The sequence below is a fragment of the Canis lupus genome, chromosome 7 (genome assembly GCF_003254725.2).
Source record: "Canis lupus dingo isolate Sandy chromosome 7, ASM325472v2, whole genome shotgun sequence".
In the NCBI taxonomy this organism is placed as follows: Eukaryota; Metazoa; Chordata; class Mammalia; order Carnivora; family Canidae; genus Canis; species Canis lupus.
In genome coordinates, this window is record NC_064249.1 from 28,464,190 (window position 1) to 28,490,717 (window position 26,528).

The 26,528-nt window shown below is 36.9% G+C and overlaps 2 protein-coding genes across 15 annotated transcripts in view; one reads left to right on the plus strand and one right to left on the minus strand.

Moving 5' to 3' along the window:
* Window positions 1-2,133, plus strand: part of SCYL3 (SCY1 like pseudokinase 3) — a 44,565-nt gene extending 42,432 nt beyond the window's left edge. For all 12 annotated transcript variants that reach the window (XM_035719362.2, XM_025430412.3, XM_049112309.1 and 9 more), the window contains 2 exons: window positions 278-978; window positions 1,472-2,133. In XM_035719362.2, the coding sequence (XP_035575255.1) occupies window positions 278-978; window positions 1,472-1,531 (761 nt within the window). In that variant the 3' untranslated portion in view covers window positions 1,532-2,133. The remainder of the gene's footprint in view (window positions 1-277; window positions 979-1,471) is intronic.
* Window positions 1-26,528, minus strand: part of C7H1orf112 (chromosome 7 C1orf112 homolog) — a 43,629-nt gene that overhangs the window by 1,871 nt on the left and 15,230 nt on the right. For 2 of the 3 annotated variants that reach the window (XM_035719358.2, XM_049112306.1), the window contains 16 exons: window positions 23,884-23,964; window positions 22,426-22,490; window positions 18,898-19,046; window positions 18,526-18,655; window positions 17,234-17,420; window positions 16,418-16,500; window positions 16,026-16,077; window positions 14,583-14,672; window positions 11,846-12,031; window positions 9,651-9,773; window positions 8,470-8,565; window positions 6,729-6,842; window positions 5,778-5,882; window positions 5,031-5,111; window positions 3,629-3,748; window positions 1,854-2,467 (listed from right to left, as the gene is read on the minus strand). In XM_035719358.2, coding sequence (XP_035575251.1) covers window positions 2,279-2,467; window positions 3,629-3,748; window positions 5,031-5,111; window positions 5,778-5,882; window positions 6,729-6,842; window positions 8,470-8,565; window positions 9,651-9,773; window positions 11,846-12,031; window positions 14,583-14,672; window positions 16,026-16,077; window positions 16,418-16,500; window positions 17,234-17,420; window positions 18,526-18,655; window positions 18,898-19,046; window positions 22,426-22,490; window positions 23,884-23,964 — 1,851 coding nt within the window. In that variant the 3' untranslated portion in view covers window positions 1,854-2,278. Of the gene's footprint in view, window positions 1-1,591; window positions 1,775-1,853; window positions 2,468-3,628; window positions 3,749-5,030; window positions 5,112-5,777; window positions 5,883-6,728; window positions 6,843-8,469; window positions 8,566-9,650; window positions 9,774-11,845; window positions 12,032-14,582; window positions 14,673-16,025; window positions 16,078-16,417; window positions 16,501-17,233; window positions 17,421-18,525; window positions 18,656-18,897; window positions 19,047-22,425; window positions 22,491-23,883; window positions 23,965-26,528 lie in introns of those variants that run through there. The other variant, XR_004817616.2, reaches the window with a different exon arrangement.

Genomic DNA, 26,528 nt, shown 5'->3' on the forward strand with positions numbered 1-26,528 from the left:
TTAGAACATTTCTATATTTGTTTATAGATAATACACCAATAAACAATACGCTTGAATATTTAGTGAAGAATTGTATGCTCTAGTTAAAGTATCTGAATAACCTACCTCACATATTTGTTACATTCTGCCGGGATATCTCTTTTGCAGGTACAATTTAGTAACCTGGATATTTTTATGAAATTAAAGCCATACATTTTTTTAAAGTGTTAACCTTTTCCTAAATATATTACTTGCTCTTAACACTTTATGAACATAACTTCTGTACATATCCCCACAGGTGATAAATTTCCTCAACCTATTAAGTTTCCCATGAATGGAGTCTCAGATGTGAAAAATAACTCTGGAGATGGTGAGAACTTCCCACCAGATTCTAAAAAGTCTGAGGAGTGGCCTGATTGGAGTGAGCCTGAGGAGCCTGAAAACAAAACTGTCAGCATCCAGAGCTGTCCCACAGAAGCCTACAAGACCTCCACATCCCCGCTCACTAACTTGAACATGGAGGAGGCGGTGGCTTGGGACGACTATGAACCCAGCAGCACAGATACTGAAATAAGTGCGAGAGATGGAGTCCCAGCTGTTAGACCGGGCACCTCAGGGGAGCAGGAGGCCATTCCTACTTTGCTTTCACTCACTGAAGAGTCCAGGCCTTTAAAATCAAGTCCACCCCAAAAGACTAATCATGCACAAAGCAGGGACAACCCAGACCAAACCAAGCCACCGAACATGTCATCACAAGAAAGGCGCCTTAAGGCTCCATCAGAACTTGGTTTAGGAGAGGAATTTACCATCCAAGTAAAAAAGAAGCCAGTACAAGATCCAGAGTTGGACTGGTTTGCTGATATGATTCCAGAAATTAAACCTTCAGCTGCTATTCTTATTTTGCCTGAACTGAGGACAGAAATGATGGTTTCCAACAAGGATGACGTCTCAACAGTGATGCAGTTCTCCTCAAAATTTGCTGCAGCAGAGATTACTGAGGTGAGGATTAGTAAATCGTGCTAATTTAAGGGGTATGTACCAGTTGCACTGTCTCATTTATAACAGACATACTGTTTTCTCAGTGAGGGAAGAGACTGATGTACACAGTTGCTTACAGTGACGGGTGAAGCACAAATGAATGCAATGAGTTCCTATAAATGATATCTTTCCTTCCCCAGAAAAAAGCAATGCTTAGACTAAGTGTTTAATGGGCCACTGGTTACTCTTAGAACCCACTGATTAAAAGGGGTTAAACCCAAGAATAGGGTGTCATCAAATCAATTTAATTGTACATATATGGCCCTTGGGAAATTAACTTCAAGTGCTGTGGTTTTGTAACTCTGGAACCAAAGTAATCCTACTTTGCAGCTTCCTGTTAGAGTAAGTTATTTTACTTAGCGTGGGGCTCTCTTCTGGCAAGTGTTAGGTCCCTTTACATCCAGAAATGATTTGTCTCAGCAGCCTGCCCTTGATTTGCTCTCTCTTGCTGCAGGGAGAGTCTGAAGGCTGGGGAGATGAAGGGGAGCTGAACTGGGAAGATAATAACTGGTGACAACGGGTATAACTTTAGGGAAAAGGATTTCTTTAAAAAAAAAAAAAATCAAACTAATACCTCAAAAGCGGGCTCTGCAGACAAGAAAACCCAAAAGCATCCATTTCTCCCATCTGTGCCAACCGAAGTGTGAGTGGTCGAGTGCTGGCTAGCGCCCCGGCGGTGAAGAGTCTCCGCGCTGGCTTCTTGGAGGAGGAGCCCGTGTGCGTCTGACTAAGGCCAGTTTCTGTGAAGAGCAAGTAGCTGTGGAAAGGTTGAATTTACTGCTTTTTTCCAGGACAATTCCAGAAGAAAATAAATACAAAAATTCAAGCTGATTAGCTTAATTTTGTGCCATTTCTTTAACAGAAGAGTAAGCTTTATTATGAAATACAACTTACTGAAAAAGTTTTAGCTGTAAAGTATATAAATGATTTTAAATCGCTAAGGTTTCCTTAGGCAGCTTATTTATTTGTTTACAGTTGTACTATCTGTTGGCCCTGTGGGTACCTGGGCAGTCCTTGACTGCTCCACATGTATTACACTGTACCAAAGTTCTTCTTGAGAAATATCACCCCCCGCACCTGTTCTCTAAATGTCCAATAAAGACTATTTTCACTAGATTCAACTTTACAAAAGTTGTTTTATATGTGTTAGAAAATGCATACTTACATCAATATATTCATTTACAAAATAGAGTGTAGGATGATAAAAATCATACCCAGTTCTATCTATGAGTAACATGGTCCAATCCATTTAAGGGCCACCCTAGAGTACACGTCGTTTTAGCTCATCGATCCTTTCTTGGAGGATCTCCATTTTCATTAGAAACCATTCTGGAGCAGGAGACTTCTGGAGTAATGACTCAATTGCCTCCAGGGCCCCTGATGCTGCTTGCAATGCTGACCTATACTCTTCTTCCAAGGGGAACTCATGACGGGCTCTTTTTGAATAAGGCTGGCAAATGAGAAAAACATACGATAAGTAGTGCCATGATACCCATTCCCAAGATGATAAAAGAACTTTTGGGAGTTTTATGTGCACATTTTATTTCATCATTGGTTCACAAGGACAGGAGGGAACCTCCAAGCCTGTAATCACCTAGATACTATGCAAAGGCATTTCTCATTTGTCACAGTAATTCGGGGTGCTATTACTGTTAGGGTCCAAGGAAAGTAACAGGAATGCTGCCTCATCCAGTCGTTTCCAATGAGTACTCTTTGGAAATATCTTGTAATCTGTTCTGACAAAAAAAGCCCCAGGTATGCATCCTCTGAATGATTCCAGTTTACTTTTTAATGCTAAGTGCTATGGCCTTTCAGATGCTTAACCCAATTAAAAATTGTCAGGCTTTCTAGCATCAGTGCACTGGGAAGGGTGGCAGGGGGAGATCTGGGCCAACACATCTTTTGTAATCATGGTCTTCCCAATAAGGAAGATCATAATAAATTCTTGAGGGCTTATTTATACCACTGCTATGAAACTTTTAGGCCTGAAATCTATAAAGTTAAATATGTCTTGAAAACAAGTTACTAACATAAACTTAAGTTCTTTTATATAAGAGTTCTAACTAAAACTCACCAGAATATTGTTCCTCTTACGGATCGTTATCCTAAATATACTACTGGTGCTCAAAACAATATCCTTGGTGGTATCAGACTTCTGCCTTATAATAGGAAGATAGGATTTCTGGACACTGTCAGAAATTATTCAGGCTGGTTTGATGAAGGAGGCAAGGGATCAACCTAAACATTCTGGAAGGTGAGTTCATTGGTTTTCTTCTGTGGTTCAGAAACTGCTACATTTGTAGCTTCACCTTCCTAAAAGTTACTAGAAACAACTGAAAGTCATATTGAAAGAGTGTATGAGTTAGTATGATATTTAAAACTTTTTTTTTTTTTTTTGTAGTCCCACCTCTGCTCTGTGTGTTGATAACCTCTCAGGAGGAAGAAATGTAATTTTTAAAAGAGCAGCTACTGTAAAACAGGAGAATTTTATATGTCTAGATCTATTTGATTATATTTTGATAGTATGAGGCCAGGAACCATACTAATTTTTTTTATCAACAAGGGCAGAATTTCTCTTAAAGCTTGACCCATACCAAAAAGCAGTCCGTACCTGTAAAGATGACCACTTTGCTTCTTCTACAGGAACTTTAGCCAAGTGTTTCCAGAAAATGCCTTTTTCCTGTTTCACACGTTCCACTCTGGCAGCTGCAGTTTCCTCTACAAAGCCAGTCTGCCACAGATGATGAAAAATCAAGTGAGTATCAAGCATTCTCTAATAGGTGGCAAATGGTTTAATACTCAGAAAATGAGAGAAGGCCAAGGTGCCTGGGTAGTAGCTCAGTCAGTTAAGTGTCCCAACTCTTGATTTTAGCTCAGGTCATGACCTCAGGGTTGTGAGACTGAGCTCCCACATTGGCTCCGTGCTGGGCATAGAGTCTGCTTAAGATTCTCTCTTCCTCTGCCCTTCCTCCTCAACTAAAAAAAAAGAGAAAAGGCTGTGTGTGCGTGCATGTGTGTGTGTGTAAGCACCTAGTATTAAACTATTCTGGATTAGTCTGTGATCTAGGCAAATTTTGGAAGTTGGACTCATGTAAATGCATCATCTTTGTATAATTTGGATAAAATTACTATACAGCGTTCTTCCCTACAAAAAAGTTGAGTGTTGTTTTTCCAGGGAAAAAAAATGATAGTCTGCAAACCTTCACAGTATAGGGTAAGCAACTGGCAAAAACATGTACACACACAGCTTCTGTGTAACGTATATGTGTATATAAAAACATAACCCAGTTTAATAATGAGTATAGTATAAAAAAATAAGTATAATTCACTTTCTCCCAGTCTTCTAAATTTGTGGTTTAACTATTCTATTAGTGCTAAAGTTAGTCCTTATATCCTAAAACTCCCCACATAAGTTGCAAGGTGTGCACAAACATGGAAGCCAAATGACAGAACAAGTTTGGTTCTAACTATAAAAATAGCTTTAGGGGCACTTGGGTGGCTCAGTCCATTAGGCATCTGCCTTTGGCTCAGGTCATGATCCCAGCCGGGATCCTGGGATGGAGCACATCAGGCTCCCGGCTCAGTGGGGAGTCTGCTTCTCCCCCTGCTTGTGCTCTTTCTCTTGCTCTGTCAAATAAATGAATAAAATCTTAAATTTAAAAAAAAAACAGCTTTAAAAATGTCATTGTTTGGAAAACTAGGTCTTCATCTCTGTATGGAAAAACTATGTATATAAATTGTATTTAAATTCGAGTGGTAAACATGTTGTGCGAGAGGCCTAGTCTGAGCAGGATTGTTTCCGGGCTCTTACTGCCTGAATGAGCAATGCTACCAGAGCCCACGCTGTGTGACTGTTCCACTATTATAACCTGTCACACGGTCCCAGCTGCTTAATGTGTGTCACCTCTGTGCTGAACACTAGGTCACATTTACATGTATGGTTACAATCATACAATTTAAAAAAAAAAATGACAAAATCTGTGGCTGCTATTTTAATCTATAGAAATAAATACCTTCTCCAGAAAGGATATTACTTTGTTCTTAGTGTCTTCAGAACGGAGGCATTGTGGAACTATTTCTTCATGATTTGTTCCCTATTAAAAGATCGATAAACGAGACCAATTTTAATGTATCTCAACAACTTGCAAAGCCAACTACATAAGCTTTAAGGGCTGAAATGCATCAGAAATGCATTTTAAAAAACTGTGTCAGAAGTGACTCAAATGACCATCAGCTCATAGCTCCCTTGGGGAGTCTAGGGACCACGCAGTGTTCTGCTTGAGCACAGGGCTATCGGCTGTGCTTACTTTTTGCCCAGTCATCCTAATGTCTATGGGTCCTCATGCGCCAAGGTGTGACCACACAGCTACTGGCAAGAGAAGAGGAGCATCCCACAGGAGGCTCACCTCCATGGACCCGAGCTCACAGGTCCCTGTGTTCATCCACCTAACTCCTGTATGATTTTGAGGTGAAATGCATGATTCATTTCACACTCAAAAATACTGTCTGGAAGACAGTGTCTGAGTTAATAGGCCTGGTCCGAATGCCTGGTTCTGGTTGTTACTACTCTCCTAGGACCTTAGGGACAGTACCTTCATTTCTTTATGCCCTGTTGTTGGATACTACAAAATAGATCATTGGTAATATCTCCTCCTTAGTCATTGGTAATGACTAAGATCAAAAGCTGCTCCATGAAGGTTTTGGAATATGTGAAATAAGATGGTTTGGGAGTCACTGTGATATGTTGGTCTTAAAATTACCTCGGCAAACTGAGTAAATGCCTCCAAGGTATGTTGTTCTATTATCCAATTCCTGTCAGCTAGCAGGAAGTCAAAAATAGAAGACAAGTTGGGCAGAATTTTGTCCTAAAAAGAAAACCAAACCTTATTAAATAGAGGAAAACTTCAGTATTCTATCCTTAATATTGTCAAGCTCCCCTAATCCTGTCCCAGTGGGCACATATTAGTATGTGTTAGGGCATGTCAGTCCTTTGCTTAAATGCGTCCAATAGCTTCTCATTTCTTTCAGAGTAAAAATCAAAGTCCTTATGATGGCCTACAAAGTCCCACTGCCTGTGTTTTGGCTCTACTGGCTCCCCTCAGGATATCAGACATGTTCTCATCTCAGAGGCATCAGGCTTACTGTTTCCCTTACATGCAGGATACCTGCATGACTTGCTCAACTTCAGGAATTTACTCACGGGTCACCTTGGTGAGGACACCACTGCCCATATCCTATTTAAAACCATACCCCCACATTCATGCTCCTCTGATTTCTTTCCACAGCACTCAAAATAACATGCTACATCATAGCTTTATTAGTTGCCTTCCACAGGCTGAGGGTGGGGGATTCATTAATGAATTTCCAATGATTAAAACAGCACCTGACACATAGCAAAAATTCAAGAAATTTTTTCTTGAATAAATCAATCCATCTCCTGGCTTTAAAGGCTTCTTAAATGTTGATGAATCCACCAACCTGTCAGACTACAGCCAACTCTAAATTATCTGTATGTCAAAATACATTTTTCTAAAAGAATACTTAAAATGAGTTCTATTTTGATAAAGTCACTATCTCTTCACAAAATACATTTTCTCCCCCAACTTTCATTGTCAACAATCCACAGAATTCAAGAAATTAAAAGCCTGAGAATTTTAATAATTCTTACAGGGATTTTGTTAACACAGGAACAAAAGAATTAAGAGTATTACCTGAAAAGCTTGAGGTATAAAAAATTTTCCTAGAGAAGATACAAAATCAAGCACTGCCAAACAAACATGGTCAGGAGGCTCTAATTTAAGCAGTGAGGTCTGTAAAGTTACTACCTAAAGTGGCAAAAATCAAAGAACAGTTATAAATGAAAACAAATATTTTGTGTAGACATAATGAGTAAGATTCTGATGGGTATGTGGGGAGGGGAAACACAAAAAAACCCAAAGCAAACACTCTACAAAAGCCTAAACTTAAAAAAAAAAAAAAAAAGCCTAAACTTAATAAGTGGAATTTGAATAAAATGATCAAATGATTGACTCCATTTATTATAGCATTCATCCTACCCAGTGCTGTAAAGAAAAAAAAAAAATGTATTTCTGAGAAATAATATACCAGTATGTGCTCTTCTTTCAAATCTTTAAAAATTGTTTTGTATTTTAAATTCCAGTGAGGGAAATTCACTATTTAAAGCAGGGACTGACAAACTTTCTATAAATGGCCAGACGGTAAATATTTTAGGTTTTATAGGTAATATGTTCCCTGCTGCATATTGTTTTTAATTTTTATTTTACAAACCTTTGAAAACCTAAAAATCATCCTCAGCTCTTGTCCTGTAAACAGGAGGGCAGAACCTAGCCAGGAAGCTATACTTTGCCAACCCCTGACTTAAAGGAACACAGAAAGTTGTCTATAAAAGAAGCAATGCTTAAAAGAACAATTTACTAATGTTGAAATTTTAGAACTTTAAGTTATTTGGGTTTTTTAAAGGTAGGCACAAATATATCAAATTGTCCATATTTAATTTCTTGAAAAGGATAACTAAAACCATCAGAACCCACAAAGTCTGAGTCAGTTATTTTACTGCATTCTCATTCTCTATAATTTAGTAATCCATGTTACACATACGGTAATTTAAAATATACCTAATTAGTATTTGTTAATGCTAAGTTCTTAATGTACACAACCACTAACCAAGCTACTAAAACAAAGCATTAGTAGTTTCACTTTCCAGCATATATGGTCCTACAATATAGAGTGTTACTTCTAAGTAGGAATGACTAGTTTTACCTCAGAACTGTTTCTAAATGTGCCTGTAAGCTTAGGCCAGCTCCTGATTTGGGGGATCAATTCTGTCCTTAGGGATTAATTCCAAAGCCTCTAAACCACGTCAGAGATGAAGGCCTTTGGCCTTTTCTTCTCTATTGGCTCAGAACCTCCAAAAGCAGGTCCCCCCCACCAGTGACCTCATTACTGCCTGTCCCAGCCAGGCAAGCTGGGGGTCAGACTGAAAACTCAGTAGTCCTCTTGCTTCAAAATCATTTTATTTCTTCAGAAAAACAATGAGGATTATCCTTAAGCCCACACTGGTTACATTCCATACTCCCACAGCTGCAAGGCCTCTGACAAGGTCCTGAATGCAGGGTTCACACATGAACTACGACTCCTAACCTCAGGGATGTTCTGCGGTAGTCAAAGTTGTGACTGTTCAGCCTCAGGGAGCTAGGGAAGAACAGATACAGGCTGAATCAACAGCCCCAGTACTAATCATACTCTCCTGGAAGAGCGAAAGAGATAAGGAGACCTTCCTGAGACATTTACGTTCAGTTCAACAGGAAAAAAGTAACAAGCAAATTGAGCAACAAATCATTAAAAAGGACTGTTTCTAAAAAACTTTTTTAAGTCTTGCCAGTTCAACAATTTCCTCAGCAAAGACAGTATCAACTTGCTTACTGTTCTTACCTGACTTATCAGATGAGGATCTAGATTTTGAACGAAAACTCCCAACAGTGGAAGCAAAAAACTAAGTGTCTGCTGAATATAAGGTTGACCTGTTACCTTAAATAAGAAACACAAAATAATTCTGGTGAAAATTTTCAATTACATGAAAATAGCAACTTTTTAGTGAGCATTTATTATATATCGGGCAATATGCTACCTCACATGCACCTTATAACTTTATGAAGCAGATCTTATAACCCTCACTTTACTAATAATTAAGAGAAAGGGGCAGAGAGGTTACATAATTTGCTCAAGATCATATGACTAGGAAATTTAATCCGGATGGAGATCTAATTATTTTTGTTTGCCACTGAAAAACTTGTATATGCCTTAGTGTTCTTAAAATTCCATTTCTCTTCTTCATAATCATTTCTATCATGGTATTGTAAACTATATCACCAGCAGAGAATCCTCAACGAATATTTATTGAATGATTCATGAGGATTGGGGGAAAGCAATCACTGAAGTCAAAATACTGCAGAAAAGAAATTTAACTATTCATAAATATTAATGGTAAAACATTATCTGCAAAACCATTTCTAGGATTTACCAGAAGTATGAATTTTGCCTTCAGCTTCCAGTGGCTGGCACTACTTAGTCAAAGAAAATGTCATACTTAAGATTTTTAAATGTCATTTGTAAATTACAATAACCTAGGGGACCCATATCATCCTAATTCTAGCCTGATCATCACCTGGCCTTCTGCCAATGCTGGGGAAGAGGAACACGAACCAGCTAGAGCTACTCACTTGCCCCTGCCACCTTTAAGCCAAGCCACTCTCCACTGCCCAGAGGATTGTATGGAAGACCCCAGAATCACAGAAACACGCTACACTAACCCAGGAGAGGACAGAAACAATAGAGGAAGAGTTCGGGGGTTTTTAGGGTCCAAATGGTCATGAAAATAGTTAGCTGAAATATCACTGTCACTCATTAAGTTCTAGTTTTACTAATTTAATTCTATCACACTCAAAAAGAACCGGCTGAAAGTGTACAAAAAGTTATTTTAAGTTCTAATTGCAAGTTCTACCAAGCACTTAAAGAAATTATGTACATTTTACTCTACAGGGAAATTTCAGTACTATGCTCTTTTTTCAGTACTTTATTAGTTCTTCAGGGAAACAATCAGTTGCTCTCCTTACCAGTTTAGGGTTTAAAAAAGCCCAAAGCTGACTCCCAATTTCCATAATTGCAGTTTGCTGTGCAATATCCAGAACTTCACTAGCAGAATTACATACAGCAAGCAAAGCAGAGAGCAGTGTGTTCTAAAGGGAGAGAGGGAAGGGTCCAAGGTTAGATCCCAGTCTACTACAGGAGCTGAGGCTGCAGAGGTTATGATTTACTTATAACTCTTCATAAAAACCTGTGTCAAATTTATACTGAGGCCAGAAGCCATCTTTTCAGCTACTTCTTTAATATATATTATCTTATTAAAACAAATTTTACTTATACACAGAAACATTTGCTTCACTTTCTAAATATTTTTCCCATTTAGGTTAAAATTTAATATTAAAATGGAAACACCAATATATTTTAATAAAGAAGTTTGATATAAATTGTCAATAGGATCAAGCTAATTTATAATGTTCATCAACTAAAAATTCTATTGTTTTCCATATTATGTATCTAGCAATCTTTTAACATTACTAGATTTTATTGTTGCTGGTGTTTTATACTTAACCTTTAAAATTCCTCAATGAAAAAGTAAATAAATAAATAAATAAATAAATAAATAAATAAATAAATAAAATTCCTCAGTGACACTGCATTCAATAAGCAAATATAATACTTGAGAAGTACACTACCTAGAATTTGAAACTAAAAACCATCTTTTCTAGATTCACTCTTCTCTATATAGAATCTTTCTCTCTGGCCAGGAATGGGGTTCATTGAGGGGACAGTGGGAGTAAAGTGAAAGCCACTGGGAAAGTAATGATTAATAACAATGCCTTTAATCCATTATACCTCAACAGCCATACTTAAGTTTCGCTGATTACCATACAGCTTTTTTAAGATTTACCTATTTCCTTCTACAAATAAGCATGTAAAATGACCCACTGAACTAAAGTTTCAGTCAGGGCAAAAATATATTCAATTTTAGAAAATAGGTGTATTATTTTACATAATACGAAAGGTTTTTTGTCTTCAACTACAAAAATCAGTGCATAATAAATGTAAAATTGTAACAATTTAACCTACTAATTAAGTATTTAATAGTTTTCTCAAAAATAAATGCAAATAAAAACTTATATTTCCTTTGGATATATGTATATGCTTTAAATTTTCTTAATAATTATCATCAAAAAAAATAATTATCATCAGGTGCCACTATGTAACAGTGTCAGAACATCTGCACTTTGGAAATACAAGCCTTGAGAAAACTCTGAACTCCTAATTTAAAATTGCAAATAGGCCCCTAACCTCTTGAATGCCCTGTCCTCATCCCTATTTTTCTCCACTTACCACAACCTGATACAACATATGTACATATATATTTATTACTTATTTTACTGTCCACAATGCAAGCTCATGAGAACAGGAATTTTTGTTTTGTTCTTGTATGCCTAAAATAGTGCTTGGCAGATAAGAGCACTCAAAATATATTTGTTGGATGAATGAATGAACCAACAAAGGAGGAAACTAGACTGGAAGATTCAACCATATGTACTATAGTTCAATTTTAAAAAACCATGGAGGGACACCTGGGTGGCACAGCAGTTTGGCGCCTGCCTTTGGCCCAGGGCGCGATCCTGGAGACCCGGGATCGAATCCCACATCGGGCTCCCGGTGCATGGAGCCTGCTTCTCCCCCTGCCTGTGTCTCTGCCTCTCTCTCCCTCTCTCTGTGTGACTATCATAAATAAATAAAAATTTAAAAAAATAAAAATAAAAAAATAAAAAACCATGGATTTTTTTTTACTTCTCATAAATGAATTTCTTTTATATTTAATTATTTTAAGAGGGAGCAAGCTACCTAAAGGCTCAGAATAGGTGTGTGTAAAATGGGGGCTGTGTTTTATCAAATAGAAGAATCATGTCCGCCTAATCTAATGATGTGTCAGCAAAACTCCTATAAACAAAATATTTCACAATAGGTTTCATCTTGGTCCAATGTGTCTTGAACTAGTCTCCCTACCCCCAATATAATTTCCATCAGTCAAGATAACAGGAAGTTTCTCACAGATCCCTTTACAATGCAGAAATCTGAAAATCCTGCTAGTTTCTAGCCTGAGGGCAGAGACTATATACATCTTAGTAAATAGCCTATCACTAGTACCTTGAGCAGTGCTCAGGAAACAGCTGCTAAATGAATCAAATCCACAAAATTCTTATTTTACCAGAGATTCAAGTTCTCCCAAAGTCCGACTATTGCTTAGCCACTCCTGACACTGTGCAATCCCGACTCTGGTGATGTCACATGCGGCTTGCTTCCTGAGCTCGGTTGGTAATGCCTGCAGGGAAATACACTGCCACAGAGGCAGATTTTCTGCTGCTTTGGGAGAAAATTTCTGGATAAACTCTACCTAAAATAAATCGAAGAAATAATAGTAACATGAGACAATCTGGTGAATGGATGAGCAAAAGCTAAGTACTAGTTTCCATGCTTTATATTTTTAAAAAGTTTTTAATTGAGTAGTAATACTACAAGTACCAGACCAAGGTAACTTAAAGGAACATGATTATTTTTGCTTTTGGATTTGTTTGCAAAACAAACAGTTTAAGTGAATGTGATATGAAGACACGAGAAAGGTTGAAAACCACGCATTTCATTATTAGTCCAGTCAGCTGTTTTATTCTGCTTCTACCCATACAGTCTATTATTTTCCTACAAACTTGTGTGCTAGTGACCTTGTTTGGTTAAATCCAAAAGAGGCCAGAAGACTGATTCAGCCAACCCTGGTGGCCATTAGCACAGCAGACTAGAACAGAGGACCTAAAGAAAGAAGCAAGGGGGTCATCAGTTCTGTTTCCTGTGGGGCTAGCTGGCTCTGCTCTCAGACAACACACAGAATCGATTTCATAAATGTAAGCCACCAGCCCAGAGCAATGTGGCTGGCAAGTCCATTTTACCACTGCAATAATGCAAAGCCACTGCCAAGTTAACAGAAAAACAGCACTGTTATGTTAAAATGAGACATGAACAGACAAACTAAAAACAAAACACAAACGGAAGAGGCCCTGAAGCAGGTGCATGCCAAAGAGTGGAACATGAACACCAGAGTAATGGGAAATGCAGCCTTTGGAGTAAGACAGATCCAGCTTGGATCCCAGCTATTTATCACAATGAGTTTGGAGATGCTCTTTTACTTCCCTAAACTACGGTTTCTTCATCTGTGGAATGAACGTAATCCACATATCCCACAAGGCTAACCCAGGAACTCCATGAACTCAAGTGCCTAGAACACAACCCAGTACATACTGTTGTCTCAGAAAAGGTCCATTCCCTCTTCAAAAGGAGGGATCATGTCTTTAGGGAAAAGGAAAAAGACAAAGCCTCGCAGAAAAACAAACTCTTGTGAAGTGCCCCCTTCGAGCAGCTTCCATTCCAGGTCTCAAGACTCAGCCCTGCCTCTAGGGAGGGTTAGTATCTCAATTTTAGGATTAACTACACCCACAGACTCTCAAGACAAGAATTCAAGTTTAGGTATGCCCCTTTAAATTTTCACACCGTAACTTGACCAGGAACAACTGAAGGAAAAAATTAAAAGTAACCCCTCAAAATCCATAAAGTAACTTAGTATTCAATAGCCTCAATTATTTGGAGACACTTAGAAAATTGAGTATCTAGATCCCTAAAGAGAAACTAGTTTATAACAAAGTTTCTAGATCTCACTTAGAGGTCATTCATTCTGAGTTGTATTTTCTAAAAGTTAAAATTTCACCATAACCCCGGTAAAAGGATAATTTTATTCCCATTTAATAAATAAGAAAAGTGAGGTTAAAAGAGACTTTCCCTCCCAATCCCACATCTTTAGCTAGGGCCTCCGTCACCAGAGCCACTATTAAGGTCAGTATACCAGGAACCAGGGAAAGACCTTTCAGAGAATAAAAGGTACTCAAATCTGAAGGGACATGGAGCAGATAATTCCTCTGAAATTTTGGAGGGGAGAACAGCACCCCTTATGTATTTTCCAGAGGGCTAGGAGGTGGATCTGCTGTGCTTTCAGCCTCAGAATCACCTGCATGGAAGAGGGCCAGGAAGTTAGCATGTTTCCTCAGGGGCCTGGCAATCACTCTCAGGCAGGAAAGCAGACATGGACTTGAGGCAAATATTCTATTCAGAACAAACTCCCAGGGCACCGGGGTGGCTCAGTCAGTCGTCTGACTCTTGATTTTGGCTCAGGTCATGATCTCAGGGTTGTGAGATTGAGCCCCATGTCAGAATACACACTGGGCATGGAACCTGTTTAAGATTCTCTCTTCCTCTCTCTGTCCCTCATCCCCCCTCTGCACACTTGCTCTCGCTCAAATAAATAAATAAATATTAAAAAAGAAAGAACGAATGAACCAACTACCAATATTTACTGAGCACCCTTCTAAGCATGGCATGATGCTATGCCTGGGACTGTGTCCATCCTTGGGCCTGCATTGTCCGGTTTTAGCAAGAATTCTGCTAAGTCAATCTAGAAAGGATCCCTCAGCCTTGGCATTTGATCACTTTGGTCTATGTTCAGCAAGAATCTTACCTGTCAGTTTAGCAAGAACCACCTCCTTACCCTTGATGTTTCCTCTAAGTAATTTCACCCACTGACCTGCACCTTGCTTGAGATCCTACGAGGCTATGCTATATTCAGATCTGAGCCAAGTTCTACGCAGAGGCCTCTTTTCCCTACAGCAACAATCCCAGAATAAAACCCACTTTTACCACTTTACTGTATGGCTCTGGTTTTTAACAATATTAAAATCTAAACCCATCTAAAAGCAATAAGCAAAGCAATCACTACATTAAAAATTTATGCTCAGACCAAGTCAACATTTAAACATAGAATATATGGGGCAGTGGGAAGCCTTCCAAGAGTTTGAATCCATTTCTCAGCAGCTGCTCAAAGACAGTGACTAAGATGCTATCCTTGCCTGTTGTGATGGAGCCATGAAGAAGAAGAGCCGCCTCAACAGTACTGATAGGTTGGCAAGCTGATAGCATTCTCCAGCACAGGATTTTACCTAGGAAAATAAAGGAGAGGAAAGATCGATTTAAAATCATGGCTTTTACAAGTTTTTATATGCTATAATATTAATAGCAGCGCTTTCCAGGACCAAAGATTTTAAGTAATTTAGAGCTTTAATTAGTTTTTCTTCTATTAACCTAGATTACTTTTATAATGAGAAAACAATTCTGACATTGTGTTTATAAACAACCCTCTGGAATTTCTATTTGGAGGATAGAAATAGAATAATCATCCATACCATTTGGATGATAACTTGATATGTTAATCTTCCTACTCAAAGACAATTCATGGAATCTTTTAAAGATCTAAGCACAATAGTGCAGAGGTGGGTGTAACTCTAGATAGGAGCTCCATTAAAAGATTCTATAAGTTCAATTTTCTGAAGATCAATTCCTATCATAATACACTAGGAGAGCTTTTACTTAATTAAATGAATGCTTTTATTTGAAGAAGATAATATAAACATAATATTACTTTGGATCTGTCTTGTGCAAAATGTATTAAGGATTCAGAAGTGTGTATGGGCTCCAGATGATTAGCCCTGGAGACACATGTGCCAGCTGTTAGGTTATTATACACCTCACCAGACTTAGTCTACAACATTTTTAAACTGCAAACTAAGAACCATATGACATAACAGCTATTAAGAAACAAAAGACACATGGCCCCAGATGACATCTTTATCAAAGGCCAGGGACAAAAAACTGAAATAAAGACATGACTGTATCACATGGAATATATCAAACATCTCAAAATTTAAAAGCAAAAAAAGGTCAATGTTGAAAAGATTAAAATAAATCATCACTAAATCATTTTCTCTTTGTAACCATTCACAAAGCATGAGTTCTTTCCCAAAAAGGCATTAATCACTGCAACATTTAGTGCCTCTCAAATCATTATGATACAACAAAATCAAGAGGTAGTTAGTTAAAGTCATTTTAAAGAAAGAAAGAAAGAGAAAGAAAAAAAGAAAGAAAGAAAGAAAGAAAGAAAAAGAAAGAAAGAAAGAAAGAACTCTCAGTAATCAACATTACAACTAACTCTTTTTTCTTATTTTCTACTTTGCATTCAAGTTCAAATTTATTCTCCATTAAACTAGTCTTTCTTTTCCAGAACAATTAATAGAACTCTGTAAGATTTTGACAATATAAGACAATTTCTCCAGTTTGACATTGTTTCTGGCACACCTTTCTCAGTAGCATCAGCATTAATGCACAGCAAAGACACTGTCAAAAGAGTTTAGCTACCATACTAGCTCTCCTTTTGATATTCACATTCTTTAAGATTATCATATCCTTAAAGGAACTGCATGGAAAGTGAGTGTTTTAAGCCCTGTAATTCTACTCACCAGCTGAGCCACTATGGTGACATGGTGGGCACAGAGTTCAGCAGTCCCATATCTGATATAAGAGAAGATAATCTTTATGAAATAATTTATGCAATTATTCAGAAAAGCAAGGAGATGAACTTCCAAAAAGCATTAACTATTCGAAGCTGCAATTTCCCCATGGGCAAAGAGAATACCACAATATACAAAACTACCTAAGCAACAGTTATCTATTACTTGAACCGTAAAAAGGAAAGAAGGAAACTGGTTCCTGATTTAGTGCTATGATATGAAATCGAACTATTTTTAAGGATTATTAAGACAGAATTTTTCTATAAATTTACAAGTACAACATCATTTACTATCAGTTACTACTATAAATCAATCCAAAAACCAAAAAAAGTACATCATACCGGGAAAGGAAGCACCACGCATCCATAGCTAACAAAGAGGTGATCATGTTAGCACTAAGCACAGCATTCAATAGGGCAACATCCTAATGAAAAACATAAAGTACATGATACATTATTATGATTACATTTCTCAAAACAAAACACCATCACAATCGAAGTAACAACAGATCCTCAGTGTTTAAAAAGCTCAACTTTCTAATATCTCAGAGAGCCTATAACACATTCCCTCCATATGTACTGAGCACCTACTATATACTAAGCATTATGCTGGGCTATGGAGATTCAAAAGTGATTTTAAATATGGTTACTCAACCATTAGGATCCACAAAGGTTCTAGTGCTAGATATTAACCACTGTAAAATATCTTAAAGGATATTGATCCTTATATATATCTCAAGATTTTTTTCTTATAATTTTCTCAACATCTTTTCTATTTTTAATTCCGTTAAGTAAAATCAACATTATGCCTAAAATCTACAGGAGACTTGGTGCTATAATCTACTATTCTCCTTCTCTTTATGAAATTGAATTTGGTAAAACCTAACACTTTTCCTCTTTTCACTCTATCTTTCCAAATTTTCCCACCCAAAATGTTTTCAAATGTTTTAGCTAGCCACTACATCTGAGTACTACAGGACTCTAGGATTACCATTTCCTAAGATAAAACTGACTTACAAGCGTAAAATGTGCAAATTGAGAGAATGACATTCAAAAAGAGTACACATTAACTATACCTTTCTTCTGTATAGAAGTCAAAATTTCAGTGAAAAGAAGCAGAGGGGTAACCTCAGTTTAGATAGTAGGCAACAAACTTACCAGTTCAGGAAACAGTGAAGGATGAAAGGAAGTAATAAATGTACACAGATGTACGCAAACATGCTCATACAAGGTGACAGCAACTTCCATTTGCCCTTTACTCTTTATTCCTTGTAAATGAACAGGCAGAGACAGTTCACCAGCACATTGCTCAAAACTGTAGAAAATGGCTTTGAGTAGAGATACCCTGCAGGGAAATTGAGAACACTGAACCTCTCACTATTCACATTTAACATTTAGCAGGTATCATAATAACATGGTAATATGGAGGGTTACTTTCACAAAGCAAAATGTCTCAAGAGGTGTATATCAATGACAGTTTCCAATATGTGTGAATATGTCACCATAAAAATAAAATATAGTCACTGTTAGACAAATTCCTTAAAGGAGAATTTTCCTGTACTTTTTTTTTTTTTTATCATTTATCACATATTTATTATAGTACTGAACTACATAAAGATAAAATTAAAATTAATCAAAGAACCCGAAATTTAAATATATATTAGATATTACATAGAAAATAGAAAACAGGTATAAAACAGAGAGGGATTATTTTAAGATTGAAATAGTTTAAGAAATCTTCATAGAGGATTTGAATAACAAATTATACACAGGCAAAATATACACAGGCAAAGATGACAAAGTACAAGGAGACGGCAGGTGTGAACAGCCAGTGTGACCAAAGTGAGGCATGTGTTCAGAAAACTACATGAGTGACAAGATGAGGGGCACCACTAGGGGGTGGCGGCAGAGGGCCAGACTTGGAGCCCAAAGCTGGGCAGCCTGGCATCGGCTTTGCTGTGTAGGCAGGATCAGGAGGCTCACAACAGGGCTTCAGGAGGTGACCTGCTCTGGCACACAGAGTGCGCTCAAGGAGAGGCTGAGCGCTCCAGCACAGCAATCACCCCTGCAGTAAGATGCTACAGCCTGGTGGTGGCCAGGGGGACAAATGAGGAAATTTCCTAGGACAGAACTTAAGAATCCAGCATTCTATTTAACAGAACTCATCTTTAAATGTTGGTAAATACATCTACCTTCTGACGTGCAATGTTTATAACACTAGGTCTCAGGCAAAAACTTCTAAAATACTGAATAAAATTAAAATATTTTTATCATCTCTTATAGACTTCTATTTTTTATATCTATAAAGTACCAATACATATGAGGTCTACACAGCAATTAACTAGCATATCTGATGTAAACAAAAACTTAATTTCAAGATCATTCCAAATGACAGGGCATTCTACACCATCTGTGAGATGACTGGATAAAAACACCACCCCGTTTTCTACCTGGTTGTAGCTTCTGTGAGCTGGCTTTCTGTGCACCACAGGGCCTGCACATTCTCAGGCTGAGAGGGCAGCTTATCCATGATGACAACCAGCAGAAGACATTGTGGGAACTGTAGTTCACTCGGCAGCTCTTACAGGAGATAAAAACATATGCATTAAGTTATAACAAATTAGTAAAAATATACTCTATGTATTTTCAACAGCTATCAGAAGCATAACTGTTTCCTTGGACTGTTTTTCTCATTTAAAGAAAAAGTAGAAGGAATCTTAAATAATAATCTTTAAAAAGGATGATTACAAAAAGGAAATAACCCTGTCTCTAACAATCATAATTATTAGAAGGTTTAAGATTAAATCTGTTTTGAAGCTTACCTAATTTACTGTCCAAAACCACTTGTACAAAAGGTTGGAACGTGAGAAGCTGATTGATGAGTGGATCCAGTGTAACTAGGAAAGTACCTGCTATTTCCTCCTGTTGTGCTTTAGAGATCTGGGCAGCATATAGGCTGGGAGGAAACTTGCTAGAAAGAGAGAAAAAGTTCATCCATTAATAGGTTTCTTCTAATTTTAGGTAGACATAAGTACTGCAAACCAATTTCTTCTAGCAGCAAAATATATAAAAAATATGTAGCATGTATTTTATAAAACAAAATTCAAAGCACTAAATTGATACCACAATTGTATGAAGACCTCCAAACTAAGTAACATGAATATAATTCTACGGAATTAGAAGTTTATAATCTTAGAAAAATCCTTACTATTATTTTGGTCATTTTAATACCATCTTAACAGTAGTATCCTTAAAAAAAGACCACGAAGGAGTGTCTAGGTGGCTCAGTTGGTTAAACATCTGACTCTTGACTCAGGTCCTGATTTCGGGTTCTGGGATGGAGACCCACCCTGGGCTCCAAACTCAGCAGGGAGTCTCTTGGAGATCTCTCTCTCCCTCTGCCCCTCCACCCACTTTTTCTCTCTAAAATAAAAATGAATAAATCTTAAAAAAAAAAAGATCATGAAAATATGAATATCAAATAACCAGTAAAAACATGACATATAGAAAGATATTCTGATAAATTGTGGCTTTGTCACTTCTGTTAAAAGTTGATTTGAATTAATACTCAGAAACAAGGGCTTTGTAAGAATTAAACTGTACACTAGTCCTGAATGACAATTCAAAGACTTTTTCATGGAAGACGTCTCAGTATATAGAGTTGAAACAAAACTTTAGTCAAACCTATGTGAAGTAAGACGTGTACTTTTTGCCACGTTATTTTGAGGATATTTAACTTGTTATTTAACTTGAAGATACCTAAGAAAACCCTGTCTAACAGGGAATAACAGCATTTAAAGGGATGCATTTAAAGGATGCACTTAAAGAAACACTTAAGGCCTTTATAGTGTAATGGAAAAGCAACAGTCTGTCAGTTACTAGTTGTGTGACTTTGGTTCATTCATTTGACTGCCTGATTCTTCATTTGTGGTGTTGATTCAGAGTTGCTGGTGAGGATTAAGGTATAAGTAAGGTGAAAGATATATATTAATAAAATATATAGTGAAACTCCATGGACTTGAACTACAGCTACTAAGCATCAAAGCAAGTACTTGTTTTTCAATCAAATGGTGTATTTAATTAATTTATGTGACAAGTATTTCTTAAATGCATGTGTATACATGCCATGCACTGTTCCAAGAGCACGTAACACAGTAGTAAACAGAATGTACAAGGTCACAGCGTTTATAAAGTTCACATGCTAATGAAGGGGGCAGTTAGCAAACAAGTAAGCAAGTAAATCCGTAATATAACAGATGTTAGTAAGTGCCATGGAGAAAAATAAAATAAAACAAGGTACGGTAGACAGTAAATTCTACTGAATTCTGTTTGAATAGTGAATCATTTGTGGGTTGGTACAGAGAAGTTCAGTGATCTCACTGATGTCTCATCACTCACTTTGGCCAACAGACTAGGCCAGGATAGGATGCTCTCTGTGGAAACCCAGGTAAGAACACAGTACTGTATGGCATTGGATGTGAGCAGTTCTCGTGGTAAGAAATGGCCGCATTCAATAGGTAAACACATCGAATACACACTGAATATGTCTATACTGGAGGCGATACTGACGATTTGCTAATGAATGGCACATAGAAAAAAATGTCAGCGATGATAGCAAGGTTTTTTGGCCTGATCAATTTGAAGAACAGAGCTGCCTGTTATGTATTTGGGGGGGAAGGACTGAGTACTGGCAGAGGGAGGAGGAGAGAAAATCTCGAGCAGACTTCTCACTGTGCACGGTGCCCAACATGGGGCTCAATCCCACAACCCTAAAATCATGACCTGAGCTGAAACGAAGTCAGATGCTTAACTGACTGAGCCACCCAGGCGCCCCCAGAGTTTTCATTTAAACTGAAATGAGGATGCTACTAGGGAAGCAGATTTTGTCAGGGGTAGAGATGGAATGGGTGGGAATCAAGAGTTTGGTCTGGGTGGATGTAAGTGCAGATGCCCCAACTGGCAGAGTTCGACATTAAAGGGGGAGACACTCTTATCATGAGACAAAATGACCTAAGAGAGAAATGAAGCCTGAGGACCAAGACCAGCTGCTGAGGCACACTCAACTTCAGCTGGGTAGACAAGGAACCTGTTGAGGAGAAGCAGCCAGTGAGGTTAGAAGAGAATAAGAGGGAGAAGTATTCTAGAAGCCAATGGAAGAAAAAGTTCAAAAAGAAGGATCAAATGCTACAGACAGGTTACAAAAGATGAGGCTGAAAAGTGACCACTGGATGTAGCAATGTGGATGTCACTGATGACCTTGACGAGAAGTTCTAGTGAAGTGATGGAATGGAAAGCCTGTCTAGAACAGTCCCAAGAAAACAAAGTAGAGACAGTGATATAGACAGACAACTCCTAGGAGTTTGTTTTAAACAGAAGTGCAAGGCATGTGGAGGAGGATATGAAGTTGAGAGGTTTAGTTTTGTATTCTTACCATAAGAAAAATAACATGCTGGATATTGACAAGGAAAACCCGGTAGGGAGGGAAGACTACTGATGCAAGAGGGAAAGGAAACAGTTGCTTGAGCAAGGTCCTTGAACATGTGCAGGCAGATGAACCAGTGCAGGCATGGAGGCTCGCCTTGGGCTGGTGCACAGAAAACTCCTTCACGGGAACAGGGAATATGCAGACCAAGACCCAAGCAGCACAGTCAACGTGTGGAGGAAATCATGCTTTCATCTTTTTCAGTGACAGACACAGTGAGGACATGAACTGACAAGGAGAATGGGGAGGAGGGGTGAGAGATGTGGAAAGTTTAAGGAAGGAGAGGCATGGAAAATGCTGTCTAGGAGAATAGAGGACTGCTGGACAAATGCTGGACAAATGAGTTGACAGAGTATTTTAGTGTCAAATTGAGGGCTCCTTGGAGGTCTGCAATTACACATATCACTCAGCCCCTATTTAAATGATTCTTTACTGTAATTCACTTTTTTTTTGTTTTGTTTTTCTGAGACGGAGTTAACTACTACTTAACTTAAATTTCTAGAAATAAAACAAAAAGCTACAAAGATAAAAAACAATATATCCATATATATATAACCTCTTTTTTTTTTTGGCCTTTGGTATTTATCATCATACCAATTATAAGGTATAATTGGTATAAGGTACTAGTTAAGGTAGTATAGGTATAAGGTACCTGTTATAAGGTACTAGTTAAGAATACAAAGAGAAGTAAAACTCACATGGAATCTACTCTTTAAATCTTCAATTATTTTAAACAAGCAGATAAAAATATACTAAAATAGTAAAAAAAATTACTCTTGTGTTTTATTTTAAATGGCATACACTTTTAACCTTTGTATGGTTCATATGGCACTATTACATTTTAGTAATCACATGGCATTCTTCTTACCTGTGTATCTGAAGATAAAGCTGGTGCAATGTACAGCAAGAATCAGAAAGTAAAGGAAGAAATTCCTAAAATAAAACAACTCTATTCATTCTCCGTATGTATACATATCTTCTCACAAAGGCATGCAAAATAAAATAAAATTCTGGATGTGCCATGTTAAAAAAAAAAGTTTCTTGTATGAGAATAAAAGGCTAAGGCTAAGGCTAAGCACCTAATTTACCACTAAAACTATCACCAAAACCATAATTAGCAGCTATCACTGAGTACCTACCAAGTGCTCCGTAGACATGTAGCAAATGACTTTAGGTATATCACTTTATCTTAGTCCTCTCAGAAATTTTATGACATACTATTATTCCATAATATAGAAAGCTAAAGTATCAAGTAACTTGATCAAGTTACATAGCTGAAAACCAGCAAAGTTAGGATTTGAGTACAGTTGTAATTGCTCCATTATGGCTAGGCTATCTCTTAGGAAAAAATAAATAGTTCTTATTGTACTATAGGATATAGAAAAAAACTGAGGATATATTTTAAAAATTAAAAATTCCTCTGACAGAAAATGATTGATTAAAAATGGCATAATTAGGCATAATTCTGCCTCCTACATATCAAACAAATATCAGATAGGTAATTGCCTATCAAGTGCCATTGGTGCCAGGACCCTTCCACCAATGGGCCCCTACCCAGAAATACACATCCTGTAAGCTGTAGGGAACTGAGTGTTAGAGCAGCCAACTATGGTAAGTAGCAGTTGCCCAGAAGGACCAGTTCGGAAGCACATCAAACAGGCTGACAATGTGTCAGGAGTCAGTGTGCCTGTCATGGAATTCTGAGTGTAATAAAGTCACTGGAGAGCCTTACCTTTTCCTTCAGAGAGGAAGACAAAGTTAAGGACAAATTCAACATAGACAACCATTTTTTTTTTTTTTTTTAAATCAGCAGTACCTATTACTAATGATGTTTCTTTGGCTGTTAAAGCATTTTCTGCTCTTCTCTCCAAATATTCTGTCTTGCTAGCTTATCTAGTCTATTCATAGAACTTCAACTATCATTGCTATCCTGATGACTCCCCAATATGTAAGTCTTCTTAAAATTAGTATACAGTTTTAAAGCTTTGAATATCTCAATTAAAAATTTAAAAATAAGATAGAAATTAATAAACAGCATTTAAAGCCAAACTGAATTATCTTCTGAAAATTGGCTTGTCCTTATAATTTTATTTATATTTATACTTAAAAAATAATTCTTCAGAGAATTTAATAAAAATAATAACATGATAATGATAGCAACTCAAATGAGATACTGGATGCTCAACATTTAATATTTTTTAGAAAACCTATAAAATATGTTGACAAAATACCTTCAAAAGATTAATTTGGCAGGAATGACAGAAGTAGGACAATTTATTATTTATTATAGATTTCACATTTACACATTATAAAAAATAGTCCTTACCTTAGTATAGTGCAAAAGGGAGTTAGCAAAGAAACGACACAATTTGAGTGTTTTCTGAAATAATCTATAATCAGCATTATCCTGTTCCAAAGAAGGAAAAAAGAAAGCATAATAAGAATGAAATTAACTAACCTTGTAAATGAGACAATATTTTCTAAAAAGATCTCTTAATAAACAGAGTATAAATCTTTTCCAAGCAAACATAATTCTTCTCTGAATTGTTAGTAGCAACACAAATACCAAATGACAGATATTTCAAAAAATTAAACTCTACTGAAGAGAAATCTTAAGTTATGAAGCAAAAGAGGTAGGTGATCATTCCTGGTTGGTCTGAAAGTGAAAGAAATTTAAATACCTTACTGCTTTTTGCTATATGGAGATCAACAGATGGTCAAAAGAAAAAAAGTTTCAAATTAATAAAAGAATGACATGTGAAAGAAAACAGGAAAAATACATGAGAAGGCAGTTCACAGAAAATACAAATTGCCAATAAACTAATACTGAAAAAATTCAAATTATGACCTCATTCTGTACCTTTTGAGGAAAAGGCTATTTGATTAGCAAATATGAAAAAAAAAAAAAGACTGGTAATATCCCAAAGTTACTGAAGAAGTGGGGTAATAGGCACTTTGTTTTACCATTTCTGGGAGCATAAGATAATACATTCTTTGCATTATTATTAAAAGCTAGTGTTGAATCCCCTTAACCCAGTAGCAGTTCCACTTCTGGAAATATATCCTATAGAAATACTAGCTAGGACAGAAATGCAATACAACTCTTTTTATATAGTGAAAACTGAAATGGATCAAGTATCTGTCACCTAGAGAATGGGTTAATAAATTCAAGGTATTTTCATAAACTAATTGCATAGAGCTATTAAAAGAATTGGGTAGATTTATCTTCACAGACACAAAAAGCCCTAAGATAATTCAGTGAAAAATCAAGCTGTAAAACTGTATGTATATCATCCTATTATTATTTAAAAGCGTGTCAATTTGCTCCCTAACCCCACAAAAATAAATCAAAATTTTACCTGTGGTTCTCTCTAGAAGATGAAGGTAGGATTTCACTTACCATGTTAAATATTTCTGTATCATGATGTGAGGGTTTTGTGTGTGTGAAATTTGCAAACTGATAAAACAGTGGTAATACCAAGATAGCTATGTGTATGTGGGGGAGTAGAGACTATGGAGTCATCCTGTCTGGACTGAAATTCTGGCCCTACTACAGCTACTACATACCTTGGGAAGGTTATTAAACTCCTCTTTGAGATTGCAATATGTGGCTTATCCTATAGTTATGGTGAGGTTTAAGTAGGCAACTTAACTCAATAAATGTGGGTTGTTTTGTCACTCCCTATGTGTTAATATACACTGTAATCCAGAAAGCTTAAATTAGTACAATAAAATTAAGTCAAATAGATACCTTATTGTCTTTAATTCTGAGAATTTAGTATGAAATACCCTATCTTAACTTTAATGTTAATTGACTATTTTTGATTTCTTTCCAATGTGGCAAAACCTTAAAGAAACCAATCAAAACAGAACTGGATGATCCATTAATTAAATATGACCCTTCATTGTGATCTTTATTAACAATGTTTGGAAACAATTCCTCACCAGAAATACGTTAGATGAAAATTCACCATTCTCTGATAAAAATAAACATGAATTTTCTTATAGAGTGCTATGGAAGCTTAAAAGTACAGAAATTAAAGACGAATCTACACTGACCTTCTAATATACTCAATAAGAAATCTTAGGCTTAGATGTCATATCACAAGAAATCTTCCCTGATTTCATGATTGGGTTCCTACCTTTACTCTTATCAGCCAACATCCAGGTCTCCAAACATCACACTATTCCAGGCCTAGACTGCAAATTGTTGAGGGCAAAAAATTTGACTTACACAGAGTAAAAACTCTGGAAATACTTATTAAATGAATGGCCAGTAACATACAACTTATCGTGTTTGCCTACTGTCAATTTTTCTTTCTCATTCAAGGGGAAAATTTTAAAACGTTTGGTCAGAGGATCTAGTTTTAAACTTCATTACTAACCAGATTCATTAAATCTAGAATTTTTTATTTTGATATTTTCAAAAAGCAAGTGTAAAACTTATTTTCCCATCTTGATTTACTGAATAGCTTAAAACAGAAAGTTTATAGGGGCACCTGGGTGGCTCAGTTGGTTAAGCATCCAGCTCTTGATTTCGGCTCAGGTCATGATCTCAGGGTCCTGGAATGGAACCCCACATTGGGCTCTGCGCTTAGAGGGGAACTTGCTAGAGATCTCCCTCTGTCCCTCCCCCTTCTCTCTTAAAAGAAAAAAAAAGGAAGGAAGGAAGGAAGGAAGGAAGGAAGGAAGGAAGGAAGGAAGGAAGGAAGGAAGGAAAAAAAGAGAGAGAGAGAGAGAGAGAGAGAGAGAGAGAAAGAAAGAAAGAAAGAAAGAAAGAAAGAAAGAAAGAAAGAAAAAAAAAGTTTGCATCCTAATGTCAACAAAGAAGGTGTGGGGAGATCATTTTCAATGTTTCTAAATACCAAGCATCCTTTCTTTAAAAATAAAACAAAAATACTAATAAAGCTAAATGTAGCATGCAATGAAGCTAAGTATAGGCATACAGATATAGAAGTACATGTTTATCAT